Source organism: Pezoporus wallicus, unplaced genomic scaffold, assembly GCF_028554395.1.
Source record: "Pezoporus wallicus isolate ANWC-B61680 ecotype Strahan unplaced genomic scaffold, APGP_CSIRO_Pwel_v1 contig_3847, whole genome shotgun sequence".
NCBI lineage: Eukaryota > Metazoa > Chordata > Aves > Psittaciformes > Psittacidae > Pezoporus > Pezoporus wallicus.
This window is the reverse complement of record NW_026639842.1, coordinates 4952509-4968146: the sequence shown is the minus strand read 5'-3', so window position 1 is coordinate 4968146 and position 15638 is coordinate 4952509. Positions and strand designations below refer to the sequence as shown.

General features: G+C 41.8%; 1 protein-coding gene and 1 long non-coding RNA gene across 3 annotated transcripts in view; one reads left to right on the top strand and one right to left on the bottom strand.

Annotated features, from left to right (window-relative positions):
- The window catches only part of PRKAG2 (protein kinase AMP-activated non-catalytic subunit gamma 2), a 218313-nt gene extending 207170 nt beyond the window's left edge, over window positions 1-11143 (bottom strand). Inside the window, exon 1 of one of the 2 annotated variants that reach the window (XM_057416532.1) lies at window positions 10944-11143. In XM_057416532.1, coding sequence (XP_057272515.1) covers window positions 10944-11054 — 111 coding nt within the window. In that variant the 5' untranslated portion in view covers window positions 11055-11143. The remainder of the gene's footprint in view (window positions 1-10943) is intronic. The other variant, XM_057416534.1, reaches the window with a different exon arrangement.
- A 1447-nt stretch (window positions 11144-12590) lies between these two features.
- On the top strand, window positions 12591-14004 carry LOC130603065 (uncharacterized). Its single transcript, XR_008973061.1, has 2 exons — window positions 12591-13284; window positions 13835-14004. It is a non-coding gene; the product is annotated as an uncharacterized LOC130603065 (long non-coding RNA).
- Window positions 14005-15638: the final 1634 nt, after the last annotated feature.

Below are 15638 nucleotides of genomic sequence, written 5' to 3'. Positions count from 1 at the left end.
CCCAAACATGGTCAAAGCTAGAAGCTTGTTTTACAGCTGGTATGCATAGAGAAATTTCAAAGACTAAGTTGGTTACCCCATGAGCTTATCACAATGTGAGGAGTTCCCCTGCACTCTCTCATCTCTCTCCTGTGACCTCAACCAGCAGCAGCCCTCAAAGCATTATTGATACTGACTCAGAACTTTGAAGAGCTCCAAATACCTTTAAATCCAAATACCTCTGCTTCACAAACATGCTGACAGAAAGTATATGCAGATTATGGCAGTGGAATATATTTTTCCTTTTAAAACATTTCTATTTGAAATAACTATCCACAGTGAGTCTAAACATATTGAATGCCTACAGTAGTTCACAAGACTACAAAAGACTAAGTTTACACAGGTAAAAAAATATATAAATAAAAATTTCTCTCAATTTTTAAATTATTGCAGCTTTTCCTTCAAGTTACAGTAAAAATCTGAAGGGAACAGAAAAGGAATTACTTTCTGAAGTCTTCATGGTATGTAATACTTGGTCACTCTCAGTCAAACATGGTTACGTAAGGCACGTTCCCTCTTTTACTGACTTCACTGTTTTACAGCTGAAAATCGGAAGAGTTCATCTAACAGCAATTTTTACATGCCAGCTGATGATGCCTCTACAGGTCTGCCACACTGAAAGGAGACAGAACTCCAAGTACTTAGGGATTGGACCAGATGATCCTCAACGTCCTTTCCAAGCTGTTATTCTATGATTCTAAGGTTGCACACACATAGCATTGGTTTCAGTCTTTATCATCAGGAGAACAGCTGCTATTTATCTCTTCCCAAATTACTTCCTAGTATTACTTTCAATCTCTGTTCCATAAAAAAACAAGCTTCTGACTTGGGGGTTTTGCTTTGGTTTGGGTTGTTTGTTTTGTTTTTTTTTTTACCATTTTACTATCAGGTACAAGGGAATGTTATTGGGAATAGAAAAGTAGGAAAATCAGTTTCTGTTTTTTAATGCAGGTATAAATAGCAGAGAGGAAAGAATGGCATCTTGAAAGGTTGAAAGATGTAAAGCTCAATTTGCAAATGCATTTAAGGACATCCTGATGCAAGCGTGCTAGTAGGATCTTCAAATACTGCAAAGGGATCTAATGTGCCTAAATTCTTTGGAAAATCCTGTCTCTCTGAACTACTAGGCTTCTTAGCACTTTTTCTTTCTTTTTTTTCCTCAAGGATTAATCTTGTGAATGGCATTTCAAGTAAACTTTAGTCATCCGTTGTTCTCAGCTTTTTAGATCTCAGATTATAGGCAGATAGACATCAAAAGTGAATGAGTTACTAGAGCTTACCGAGTTACCACTCACTCATTTTATCTCACAATGTACACCATGAAAATAAAACACATCAGCTAACTAAGCAGGCACTGTAAGGCAACATGTTTTATTCAGCACTGTGGTTGGATAGGAAGATGGCTGCACAGTCTGTTAATAAATCCAACTGCTGAACAGCAGCTTGTTTTGCTTTAGTAACTATTGGTTGAGGTCCACCAAGACAGCTGATGAATACTGGATAAAAACATTTTTGTCTTACCAAGTAATAGAGACTAGCCCCCCACTATGTGCAGTTAAATCAGGCATGTTTCCTCTTTTAATGACGTCAGTATTTTAAAGCTGAAAAGCAGAAGAGTTCATTTAACAGCAACTTTTGCATGACAGCTGATGATGCCTCCACAGGTCTGCCACAGTGAAAGGAGCCAGAATTCCAAGTACACAATACAGGAAAAGAATTGAAGTAATTGCAGTTTTTGAATTACTGGTATTACTTTATAAAGGAAAATGCTGGCATGTACCCTCCTGCCTCTGCATAGCTTAGAGCACATACAGTCATTCTCAAAAGCATAAAAAATATAAGGAAAATGTATAATTAATCATCATCCAACTAAAAGAAGTCTAGTTAATTAGTATTTACCTTTAACATCAACTAGCTAAATAAAAGGGCAAAGAGAACAGCTGAATAACATCTTCTACCTTCCATTCATTTCAGGCTATAAATCTTATGTTAAACATGAATAAATGTTGGCTCAACTTTTCAGACAGCAGAAGCTCTCCATTTTCCCATAAAAATGTAGAGTTGATCCACTAATGAGTCCATTAGTGGAAGGACTATCCAAGAAGAACAATGTTGAGATCATGCTGTTATTTTCTCTCATACATTAGCTGACAGCAGTACTGGGGAATGCCCAGCTCCAGCAACTGGAAGGACAAGTCAGCATAGTGCAGGAATGGAGACAGGATGCCTGCAAACTCTTCAGAGGGTGCTGTAGGTTGAACATGGCTGGTAAAGTGCTGTTTTGAATGTCCTAAACCCATCTGCTTGAATCTATAAATAACTACATGCTGGATAGCTGCAGATGCCTTATTTCAAGACCTTTACAACTGATGTGCCACCAGCTATTCAGAAAAAAAGAACAGCTAATGTTTCGCAAATTTCAACAACTGCATGAACCACATGGAGGGTGTGATAATTAGGCACACTCATTGAAGCAACACTTACGATGCTGGAAGTTAATGTAGTCTCCTCTAATTTATGTAATATCCTCAATCCTTGGTCTTCCTGACCAGACTGCCAGAAGAGTCCTAACAGTGGTATTTTATGAAACAGCACAACTGTTGGTAAACATTAGACTGGGATGTTTTCACTTCACACATATTTTCAAAAGGGAAAATACTTTCCATCACTGCTGACTTACGTTGAGCTAGTACATGGATTCCTATGGGACAAATACCATAGGAAGAAAGTTGGGCTAACAGTTAAGTGAACTAGGTCTTGAGGCTTTGTGAGTCCAATTGTCACACTCCTGTACAACATGGGACAAGTTGCTTGAACTCCAACCATCTACTTGAATATTAGTGCTGCAGGGGCAAAATCGTTCCCTCTCACATGTCTCCAGTCTATAATACCTGCCAAGACTTTAAATTCTTTAGAGAGTTTATCTTTACTAACATATGTATCCTTATGCATGCATAGACATCTAGCTCAAAAAATCATGGATGGAAAGAACATCCCATAAGATGTTTTAGTGTTTCAACATGGCACGATGATACTTTAAAAGTTTATTCTTCATGAAGCTCAAGCTTCAGCCATTCAGCAATGCCAAGCTTACATCAAGAACTCTCCTCTGCCCAACCTCAGGCAATACAGCAGACAGAGATTCAGACAGCTAGGTGCTGATGTACTGCTCTTATCCCTGAACTGTCTTTCCTCATGCCTCTTAGTTTAGATCACATTTCTAACACAGAAGCCATGATTAATACTCAGTAACAGCAAATCCCCCTCTAATTATTTTATGCAACAGGAATGACAATGCATGATGAAAACCACATTCCAGAAGATGCAATGATCTACTGAGAAGCTGGCAAACTCCCTAAGCACCTTTCTTTACCACTTCCTTACTTCCCTTTCTTCCACAAGCCTTGCTGGGACTGTTGCGCCTCCAGTTTCAACTGCTATCTCCGAGTACGCTTTTCACATAAGTCTCTACACTACATAGCCAAATCCAATTCACTCCCCAGATGGAAACTATGTTTTTGGGACAAGATCCAGCAAAATATGGAGTTAAATTCAATGTGCCTGTGTAGTGTCTAACGACACTTAGTCTCAAGGAGCTTTCAATTGCCCAAATGCATTCCTTTAGAGCAATGAAGTTGCATGGTCACCATCCTTGGACATATTACAAATCTGATGGGACACAATCCTGAGGAACCTGCTGTAGCTGACTGCAGGGTGAGCATGAGGACTGGACTAGACAATCTCCAATCTCTTCTAACCTCAACTGTTCCTTGATTCTGTAAAAACACTTGTTAGCAGTTACCCCTTTTAAAGACCATATCACCAAAAGCAAGTCAACACAGACATAGCAAGCATATTAAATGCACGTACATTTAAAGGTACAGAACAGTCCTGAATCTGTGGAAACTTGTCAGACCTTATGGCTAGGTAGAAAAAATAGGGTCATTATGATACACTTCAGGATTCTGAGCATAATTCCAGGTCTCCTTCTCAATTTCCATGTATAGTCCATTTAAAATAAGTGGTATGCAGGTAACAATCTATTTCTTCCACTAAACAGGCTATAGGCAATGCTAATGGCACCTGTTTAAGTCCATCAAATTCTTACAACTACAGCTTTTCTATGGAGACCTTGTCTCCACTGAAATGTTTCTTCATGCTTGGATTCAAATTCTACCCATGATCTAGCTCACCAAGTATTGATTTCTCTAATTCCATAGAAAACATGTTTCTAAACTCTTCTAAAGGAATCAACAGGCATGTAGCTTCCACAAACCAGATTCAAACTTCAGTCATTCTTAAGAGACCACCAGTAAGTCTACAGCTGACTATGAAAAGCCTGTGTTTTGCAGTGCTGTAAGCCAGCACTCTGACTTTTCTTTCTTCAGCTTGCAGAAGCAGAGTATTTTCTTCTTTTCATTGTTCCAGCAGCATTATGGATACAAAAAGATGGCTGAAAATTGCCCAGTGCCTGTTGTGAATACAGTCTTCATAATATGGCAGGTAATGCTTATAATGTTCACACTTCCTCCTAATGAAACTCCAGATCTATGCATGTGTTGTCCAGCAGCTTAAAAAAAAAGGGCATATTGCTGTGATTGCAAAAATAGATTAAGTCTTCAGCTTATGACAAAGATTCTCATTTTGGAGCAGAAGGTCACAGGCATCCTTTGCAATAATGCCCATAAGGTCTGAACAGTTATGGTGTGTGACATAAATGACAACCATGAAACACATACTGCAATGCATTTGCTATGCATCCCACTAAGCCACGCTCACATAATATAATTTACTGTCATGCTAAATCATATGAAAATTTAAAGGACATTATATACCATTCTATGAATCCTCAATGTCAAACACTGAAGTACTGTTATGTTTTGGTTCTCTATGATGTAAACAATGCTTTCATGTTTGCAAGATTTCAGATGTAGCTATATGCAAGCAATTTAAGAGTGTTACAGAAGCAAACACTAAACTGAGGCACTATATTCCAGTTTCTACAACTACCTAAGGAATAAACACAAAAATCATTCTGCAGCAGAAAATGTCATATACATCACTGTTTCAACTTATTGCTAGTACCAGAAATAGTTCAGTAGCAGTATAGTGCTGTACTACCAAACCCCAAACAATATTTCTTATTTATTGATGGCATCTTATAATCATGTGCATATATAAGTTCTCCTTTCCAGAAAAACCCCATACTCCATTCAAGACACATTCAAGCTGCTTTTTCTTTTTGTCTTTGAAGATATGCTTAACTCTCCCTATTTGCTAGCTATTAACACTTTCTCCAGTGTGTCTTCAGTGCAAACAATAGTGGAAAATTGAGACAAGAGACCTCTGCAACCAGATCAGGCCCTCAAAGCAGGCCAATTGTTAAAGCCTGTTGATCAGACAAGGGTAACATAACTCACAGAGGGGTAATTTCTATGCCAGATAGACATATTCTGTGACATCTCCTGTCTGCTGCTCACGTCTTCCTTGATGCTTCACTTCTCTTGCACCCCACTCTGCTCTTTCATTATTCCCTATGTATGGGATGCCTTTTGATATGAATTTAGCTCTTCTTCAAAGGGTATGAATTATATATGGTATTTCACTCAACATGAACGTCCATAATTTGGTCTACCAACAGCTTTGGCTCCTTTCTACACCCATAAGCCCTGCCAAGCCAGCGCACAGGCACACCTATCTATGTCTGTCCGTATATCATGAACAAAATGATTGCTGAGTCTTGTCTTCAAGGTCAAATTGTGCTTTTGGTCTCATCTGAGCGGCTCCCTTGAATGCAGGGTGGTGCCCAGGTGAAACTGGGAATAAGCTGAACCTTGCAGGTGTGTGAACAGGCACTGGAACCTCCTAAGTGGAGATCCGCACTCTCCACCTTGTTCCTGATCTCCCTAGAGATCTTCTGTTTCAATAATAAAAGCACATTGTGAGTAACCTTCTCTAAGGCCAGAAGTCTCACCATCCACATTTCTATAAGGTTCCTTCCACATTCATGACTTATTCCTCCAAGGTAATTCACATTCCTTTGAGCCCATAGCCCTCACAGGTATAAACAAAAGAGGTCGGATGAGACCTTTTAGGAGTAGAATCTCCTACCAGAAGTGATGTTTTAGAGAAACAGTATTTTTCAGTGAGTTTATGATCAGTTTGTGTTATGCTTTAAAACCAAAAAAGACTAAGAGCTTCCTTAGTTGCAGTGACAGCTATTGTGACTGCAAACAAGAATCCTTTTTTCCATCAGATAGATTCAAGGTGCAATCTCAACACTCCTGAGCAAATACCTCTTGCCCATTTAATATATAAGCCCTTTAGGGAGAAATCCAAATTTAAACTTCAAGGCCACAGAGGCTCAGGACAACTCAGAGTCTGCCTTGTGAGAGCAAAAGGGAGTACAACTGCAGATTTAATTGTAGAGAAACATTTCTCTCTCCTCTGTGTCCCTCTCCCGCAACCTTCTTTTTCCAAGAACACAAACATTCTTCTAATTTCTAGATCATTTTGGAAGTTGATTCCCTTATCTCCTTTGAAAGAATCAGCCAGCTTATTTCTCATCTGCAGCTTCCTAAAGTGATCCCTAGACTGACGCACTGCTCTCATCAGCCCACCCAGCAATTACCAGGAGACAAGAAGCATCCTGGAAAAACTATGACAGAACAATATCATTTCATAGTGATTTATTACACATGTAGCCATTAATGGCTTTTCAAGTGTGGAAAGCAAGATGGAGGGGCAGAGCCTGAGCCAACACTAGCTGTCAGAACACCATTGTCATCTATTGGGTTAGAAATATTTAAGCCATCTGATGTTTCAGCCTGGCATCTTGACATAACAACAGTCTTGGAAACAACAATAAATTTGCACATCGAGGAGTCTGTTCAAAATCATAGAGGCTGACAGAGAAATAGAAGAAACTGTGCAGAAATGTTTGTTTGTGATACTGGAAAGACAGGATCATGATCTCCAAGAGCATCCTTCTAGTGCACCAACTCTGCTGTCAGGGTTGAAGCACCAGAGGCAACAGCCACTTCACTGAACTGAAAGATTTTTCATATTCATTTGCAAATGTTATTGTTGTCCTTATTGTGAAAAAAAAAATGAAAATAATCCCTTTGGTCTTTGGGGAGAAAAAAAAAGAGTCACCTTGTGATATATTTGGAAGTGCCAAGGTTCTGCAATTTTCACCTGCTGGGAGATAGTGCTTGGTGCTTGGCAGGTGCTTGGCACTTGCCATGGTGAAGCTCTTGAGACAGGCTCTGCTCACAGTTGTACTAGGCAAATATAACATAACTTTGCTGGCTGGCACTGACTGAATTATCCCAGATGAAATTTAAAGTAAGAGCAGAATCTCTCCTTTTATTTTTTTGAAGCAACACAGCATTACAATGGTATTGTTAACGTTAGAACAATTTTGCAAGATAGCAAAAGAACATCCTGATCTTACTGCTGTGAGCTCCTACTCAGCAGACAATTGCGTCCTATTTTAGAATAGGGTTTTTAAACTGTTCAAAGCAATGCACAAGCAATAACTTCTAATGGCTTAAAATGGAATTTTATAATGCTAATGTCTTCATATTACAGATGTAATGCATCTAGAGAGCAAAGATTTCTATTCAAATCCATTTCAGCTTTCAAAGATATTTGCACCAGAATTTTCCATTTAGGCATCTCTAATTTCAAGACTTCAGAATGTGCTGCTGGGAAAGATGCAGGTTAGTATGAACTCTACTTTATAAAGGCTCCTGCAGTTATGTTACAGTTCATCTAAATTATTAGTCTGTTAGTCAGCTATGTTTTTACAAAGAAAAGAACACATGAACAAACAAAGTTATTCAATCAGTCCAGCAATTTAGCAAACACTTCCATGCCACGCTAAGAGAATACAGCAGCCCCCCACTTTACTTTTGGTGAGTGAATGACAAGTTCTGAGCAGGTTAGCAACCCAAAGGGCAGGACCATAGCGGCCTATCACTATTCTCAGAAGCAAGGGGTGGGCACCAGCCACTTGTGCCAAAGAAGGCTGAGAACAGAAAGAAAGTGAAAATAGAGTGTTTCCAGATGTCTTGTATCGTGTCTTGTACTTGCTTGAGAAAGATGTACCTGAGATATGATGCCCTGGAGAGCTGAAGACACAAACCCAGCTTTCTTAAATTGACTCATTTTTTCCCCTGTCACTAGCAACCCCAAAAAATTAAAATAGATGGGAGAGGGAAGAAAAGCATACAACTTTCTTTTCAGACATGCCTATTATTCCACAATCTACTAACCTAATTGCAGCCTATTTTGCATTATTCACCTTTTTTTGTCATTTCTTTTTCAGTCAGCATTGACTAATAAGTATGTTTTAGGATAGTCTGCATCACAACAGTACCTTTATGTCCCACTGCTTCCTCTTTCAGACTTGACTCCTCTCTCCCCTCCTACTCAGACCTTGTTAGTCCTTCTCTTGTTCCTAATTTGAAGATCTCAATGAGCAGGAATTACATGTCTCAGCAATAAACATGATCTCACAGCAACACAAAGAAGAGGATGAACAAAATAAAAATTACAGTCTGGTGAAAGCTCCCTTGACAACTACAGCTCCACTGACAGGCGCCACTAAAATAATAGGAATGATGCTTCAAAACAACAGTCAAGAAAACGTTATGAAAGAGAAAAAAAAACATTCTAAATGGATCTTTTCAAATGCAGATTCCACTGCCAAATGAGGAGAATGAGAAAAATGTTCTTTATTATAGCAGAGTCATATTTAAATTCTGTGAGATTATAGAAAACCACCAAAAAAGCGAGTACAACCTGAAAGATCCTGGAGCCAACAGTCCATTTCAGGAATGCTAGAATGATGCAGAACAGACAGAATGATATTTTGGGGGTGGAGAGGAGGCATGGAAGGTGTTCTCTCATCAGAAAAACTTGAATGGCTTCCAACTGGGTGAATAATAAAACTCATGTTGACTTCAGTGAAACATCAGGCATTTGCAGGCTTGCATCTGAATAACTACCACTACCCAGGTGACAAGCTGCATAGCAAAGAAGCCAAGAGATTAATGAAGGTGAAAAATTATGGCCCACTACTAATGATGTTCTGTCCAAGACAGAACTAAGGCAATGGTCATGAAGAAAGTCTGTCTACAGGCTTAAGGAGGTAATTAGAAAAAATCTATAGCCTTCCTCTGCCAGTAATGCTTAAATGCAAACAAGCTACTTAGGCACATTTTCCACCTTAGCTTCATAACTATAAAATGGGGAAAATTGCTGTAAGTACTGGTGTGGTCAGTTCTTTGGTGGTTAGAAGGTATTTCAAAAGCCCCAGACGGATCCTGTAAAATCCTGCAGCAACCGCAGTATCTCCCAAACTACCTAAGGCTCTTCAGCAGGCAGAAAAAGCAGCTTTGTGGAGCAGAGGTGGAGACCAAACTGCGCAAAAGCTCCTGGCTAGAGTCAGTTGGGGCAGAGTGAGAGGGCAGAGAAAGAGATGGCAGAGACAACAGGGCAGGCAGGGCAGAGAGGAATAAAGTGCACAGCATGAGTGGTGCTTTGATGGGGCACATTTTATTTTCTTGGTATTTTACATTCCTGTTGTAAAGTACTACTGGTAACACAGAAAGGTCATTGCCTAAAAACTCCAGCCACAAGTGCACAGGCAACTCCGTGTTAGCAGAAACAGACACTTCTCCCCTAGTACTGAATGCACTCTCAGAGCTCCAGAAGTTTGGCTTAGGGTCCTGGGCTTCTATTCCTCTCCAGGGACAGATGAAATCTGCAAGACAGCCACGTATTTCTCCTCCATTTTATTCCACACACTCAAGACACCTAATAAATTTGCTTTGAGTTTTCATTCTTCCCTAAAACAAAGGAAAAGCTGAGAACCAGAAATATCTTTTTCCTCCCTGGTGGCCTGGCAGAGACACATGTAGGACTGTTTCCCACTTTTATATAATGAGATTGAACCCACCCACCCACCCCCAAACAAACAAACAAACAGATTTCACAGAAAAAGATACAGGGACTCTGCCATTTCTTGCCAGAAGCACTGAAACCAAAAGCACACCAGGACTGAGAATAAAACACTAAATAGTTATATAGATAACAAGAATGTCCTAATAGTAAAGAAAAACAATACTCAAAATTTTGAAAGGCATGTAAATGCTGAAGATACAGCCAGCCAGCTTTTTCGCGCTCACTGGGACTAAAGAGTAACTTTTGCTCGGAGGTTATTCTGTATCTATATACTATAGTTTCTTGCATGTGTCTTCCTAGTGTGAAGACACAAAACCAGTCCCTGAACAGACTGCACGGCTCACTACTCCGCTCCAATGTGACAATACAATTGTCCCTGTTCTTTCATCTAGCGTCCGAATTCGAGAGCACTCTGGGCTCCTCAGCCCTGGGAAATTAAGATGTGGATTAGTTTTGGAAGAAGGACGAGTCAGATTAAACAGTGATTCGGCTATCGGGCACGGACAGTTCCCGGAGCCAAACCTGGGGATATTGAGACCAGCATTTGGGAGCGAACAGACGGCTTGCTAAATCGTATTCTGCGTGTGACCTGGATGAGACGTACTGAACCAAACCCCAGCCCAGGGCAGCAGAGTAGTGATGCGACCGGAGTTATTCGCACTCCGTGTGCCACGGCCACTGCACGCCGAGCTGCCAGCACCGAGCGTGGGGCAGAGACCAGGGAAGCCCCCCGTGCTCCAACCCGCCCCAGATGTGGAGGTCTTGCCTGTTGCAGGGGCGACACCCCCCAGCCCAGCATCCCCAAACTTCAGACCTCAGAGGAGGAAGCACCTCTCCCTGCCTTCTTCCGAGCTACATGTCAGAGAAAAATACGCCCCAGCGCCAAAGGCACGCCAGCTGCCGAAGGGGAGTAAGAGCAAGGAGCCACTTACGGGGATGTGCACTCGCAACATGAGTTTCTTCTGGCTGGAGCTTTTCCTGCCACTGCTGCTGCTGCTCCTGCTGGAGGCATCTTTCTTCTTGTCCATGGCAGTGCTTCCCATCCCTTCACCCCGGCGTGGTGCTGGGCGATGGATCTGGAGAGGAAGGCTCCTCTTCCACCTCAACCCACCGTCCCACCCGGCGGCAGTTACTGTTACTCCAGGCTTCCTTCTTATTTTCTTTTTTTTTATTTTCCTTTTTTTTTTTTATCCTTTCTTTTTTAATGGCCTTAGGAAATTGGGGGGGGGGGGGGGGGGGGGGGGGGGTGGAAAAAGGAGGGAGACAGCAGGAGGGGGGAGGATGGGAGAAGCAGAGGGAAGGGGAGGAGTTTCTCCAGCTCAGGTCTTTAATCCCAGCAGTGAGGTGTCAGGGGGACCTTCTCAAGAGCATGAGATGCCCTTACAAACGCAGCTCTCTTTCTCACTCTTCCGCCCTTTCAAAAATATCCGGAGCATCCTTGGGGGGGGCGGGAGAGAAAGTTTCCTTCCCCTCGCCCAGCCCGGCCGCGCTCTCCCCGAAAGAGAGAAAAAACCAAACAACTCCAAAACACCCAAACGCCGCATAAACCCGAAAAGGGGAAGGCGCTGGGGAGGCTCCCGGCAGCCCGGCGGCGGCGGGGGGGCCGGGCAGCGGAGGGAGCGCGGATGCCCCGCGAAGAGGCCGGCGAGGAGGTGGAGTACCCGGGCGCTGCCAGGAAGAGCAAACTGAGCACAGTGCGGTTCTCCCCCGGTCCTCCGCATGTGCAGGGCGCGCAGCAGCCCGGCCGCCTGCCCTGGCTCCCGCTCACGCCGGGCTGCCCTGCGGAGCCAGGGGGACTGAGGCTGTGCCGCATCCCGCGGGCCGCCGCAGCATGGGGTGGGCGAAAGGCTGGGTTTCACCTTGCCAGGAGCTCCCAAAGGCAGCGCGGTGCCTGCCCTTCCCTCACCACCTCACGGGCCGGGTTCTCGCTTCCTTCTGGCCATGCCCCAAAGAAGGGTCATTCCTTCGGGCAGCGCTGCCGGGCCGCAGCGCTCCCGGGCCGCAGCACCCTGCGCAAGCTGCTCTGCGGAGCCCGCCCGGCTGCTGCACCGGCCCCGCCGTGCAGGGCATAGCGCCGGGACCCGGATCCGGCCCTGCCGGGCTCGCTCCCGCGGGGCAAAGCCACAGCGCTGCCCCCCCGCGCTGCCAGGAACTTGCGCCGAGCCCAGGAGGGCCCCAGACTACTCTCGAGCACAGATTTTTCCGCTCCCTCCCTCCAAAAAGCCTTCAAAACGCGAATGCAAATCAGTCGAGCCAAAGAGGCAGATCACACCCCGCAGGCAAACGAATTTGGCGTTCCAGAGTATCAGAAAATGAAAAGCTTTCAAAATCCACTTCACATGTGGCTGCACCGGTTGCAGCTATAGAGCACACCCATGCCAATGCCACCCCTGCTGCCAGGCATTCTTTCAGGGCTGAGATTCTGGACAGCTAAGAGAGAAAGATTGTTTTGCTTTAAAACAGCAAGTGGTTTTCATACACATAGAATCACAGAATCCCAAGGGTTGGAAGGGACCTCAAAAGATCATCTAGTCCAACCCCCTTGCAAGAGCAGGGTAACCTAGAGTAGTAGCAAATACGAGTTTGGGGGTTAGAAGTGACTCCTCCTTCCTTGACAACCTCTACACCATTTTGCACTGCCTGAATTTTACAGTTAGACCAAGCCCATTGCAGTCATTGACCTTGATCACACTATTTGAACACAGATTTTCCCTGGGTTCAAAGCTGTGCATATATGTGTTCACAGCATCTACACCAGAGTTACCTCTAATAAGTCTTATGGGACTCTATAAACCAATGATTTATAAGCCTTGAGGGAAGAAGGGGAAGTGTTTTCCACAAACATCTTCGTATCTTCTGAAAAAAAAAATAGGATTGTGATGGCTATCTTCAAGAAATGCACCAATTCAGATTCATTCCTCTCCTTGTGGAAGTCTCAGGATTTATTAGATGCAAAGCTAAGTCAGGTATAAAGTCTGTAGCAACTGCTCTAAAACCATACAGAATCAAATAAAAATACGATCCCTCTTCTTTAATGTTATATATAACTGTCCTATAGGTTCCTACAGAATGTCATGGAAGGAAACAGACCCAGAAATGAGATCACAGCAATTAGCACCATTGTCACCAGATCTGAAAGGGATAAAAAGAGGAGCTGGTCTGTAACACCTGCTTTCCCTCAACATTTATATAAACACTTCTGCCAACACAGTGCTGCTGCCAAGGAATTTGGGTACAGCTGACCCCTGGAAACAAGGAGTGAGAAAATTACTAGTAAGGATGTCTACCAAAAAATGTCACGATATTTTTCATTGCTAATATGCTCTTGAAAGTTAAAAAATAAGGAGGAAAAAAAGGCAGTTTCTTTAAGAGGATTTTAGCACTAGGTATCCTAAGCAAGCAAGACTCCTGGCTGTTATTTATTAAGTTAACGAACATTTGAGGTGGAATTAAATCTCTCATATTTATATAATCCTTCCCTTATTCATGCAGAATTGTTCCCTATTATTATGTTAATAAATAATTATATTTTCCATATTCAGTATTTTAGATCTACAATTATTCCTTTTCTTCTTGTAGATTATTTATAGAATTTATGGTGGACAATGTAAAGTAAGTGTCAAGGAGTAACATAAAGGCTGTATGACCAAACTCCCAAACCTAAATAATGAATCAGCCCCCCACCCCCCAATATTGCCTCAAGCATGTTTATAACTGTAATAATACCACAAGGTGGAGTTATTCTTATTTTTCTCCTTTGATCCCTAAGATCCCAAAGCTGACTTTTGATCTTTCAGTTGTATTTTAAAACTTTTCATTGAAGCTCTGAGGATTAGAGATGCATCAAAACCAAACCAAAACAAAACAAAAAGACCCACCAAAGCCCAAATCCTCCTACAGCTGCTGGACTTCAGGGCCTTGACTCCCCACAAAATGAAGCGTTAATAAGACCCTGCTATAAAATAAAGGAATTGCCAATATTTCTGACAGTAAGACATCGTGGGTTTATCCTTCTATTATCTTTCAGGGACAAATGCAGCTAACATATGAAAAAGCAGCATCATGAATACTTTTAACTTAACTTAAATTAAATTAACTTAAATTAAAATTAATTTTCCCACATGGAATCCTGGCAGTTTGACTCCTCTCAACTGTGTTTTCAGAGGCGTGCAACATCTAAATTACTAATTTTGCAGACAAATAGGTACCAAAATACTTTGAGAATATCAACGTAAGTACTTAGAGGTTTCATGTGCTCTCAAGGCTAACCGGAAGAACATCTCAAATACACCAGCCACATTTTTCTGCTCTCTAATAGCACCCACATTTCCAAGCCATACCTGTAATCCAGCAGAAGAAGCATGTGCATTTTGGACAACACCACATCACAGGACTTGCCTTAGTTATTCCTTAAAAACAGTTTGAGTCAATTTTTCCATTATAAATTCCCAGAGTACATTCCTAAGTTTATAAAATAGTCATAAAACTTTGCTCTCAGCCTTGATTGCATCAACTGCAGTTGCTGTAAGTAAAATGTCACCAGCTACCTTTAGTGCTAAAATTTCACATGCAATATAGAGAGGTTTTTGTAAAGACTTAAAGTGAAAAAGTGTGCCTAAAAGAAGTGGTGCATGGGGAGAATTATGAGAGTTGCTGGTGGCTTTAAATCTTTATTGAAACCAGCATTTTTTGCTAATGCTTTAAAGTATGTTGTTAGTAATATTGCCAAGCACTCATGTATTGTATTACAGAAAAACTATCTGTGAAAATAACTATTATTTTTTCTCTTCAGATGACATATTAATGTTACTGTGAGGATTTAATGTAGATATTTCACATATGCAATCTATAAGTATTTTGCAGCCACAAAAACCTGAAGAAGTCCCATTCTTGGGCACTAAATTTCCCACTATAAATAATGCCTGTATTTTACCAGGATAAATAATGTAACTTCTCAGATCAACCACCTTATGTCTTATGTATGTGTGTATACATATATTCTTACTTGTGGCTCTCAAACATTTTAAAAAATGTTTTCAGGATTTAAAGCACAAATCCTTGAAAATAAATATATCTTGAGGTCTGGATGCTGAAGAACTTGTTTGGTTCTTACTGGTAGCCCAGCACCTATCACAGCTGTTTTTCTCTCTATTTTCTTGTTAGGCTACCCTTTGTCCAAGTTGGTCTCTGTAGTTCCTCTTCTGCCTATCCCTTCCTGCTCTGCTTCAAGTTCCAGCTCTTATTCTCACCTTTCTGTTTTTGTTCTCCATCTTTCTCTGCTTTATACTTTGCTGCTCAGTTTCTTGAGCATGCATGAAGTCAGTTGTTCAGTTCCTCTTCAACACATTTATTACATTGAATTCAACCTTGCTTCATAGGGATGCTTAATTTAATCAGCAGCCCAATGTAAGTAACATGATGCAGCATTAGGGTGCAGTAGTCAATGCACAGTCCTTTCTGTAAAGGCCAGAGAGGACACGCACCCCTGCATCTGCCTGCCCATACTCACACTATCACCTGATACATGCTGACACTCAACACAGTGCAGGGAGCAGTTTTCAAGTTTTATAGTGAACATGAGGAAATATCTGTAGATGGCTAAATTGTCTTCCATTGGGAAATTTGCA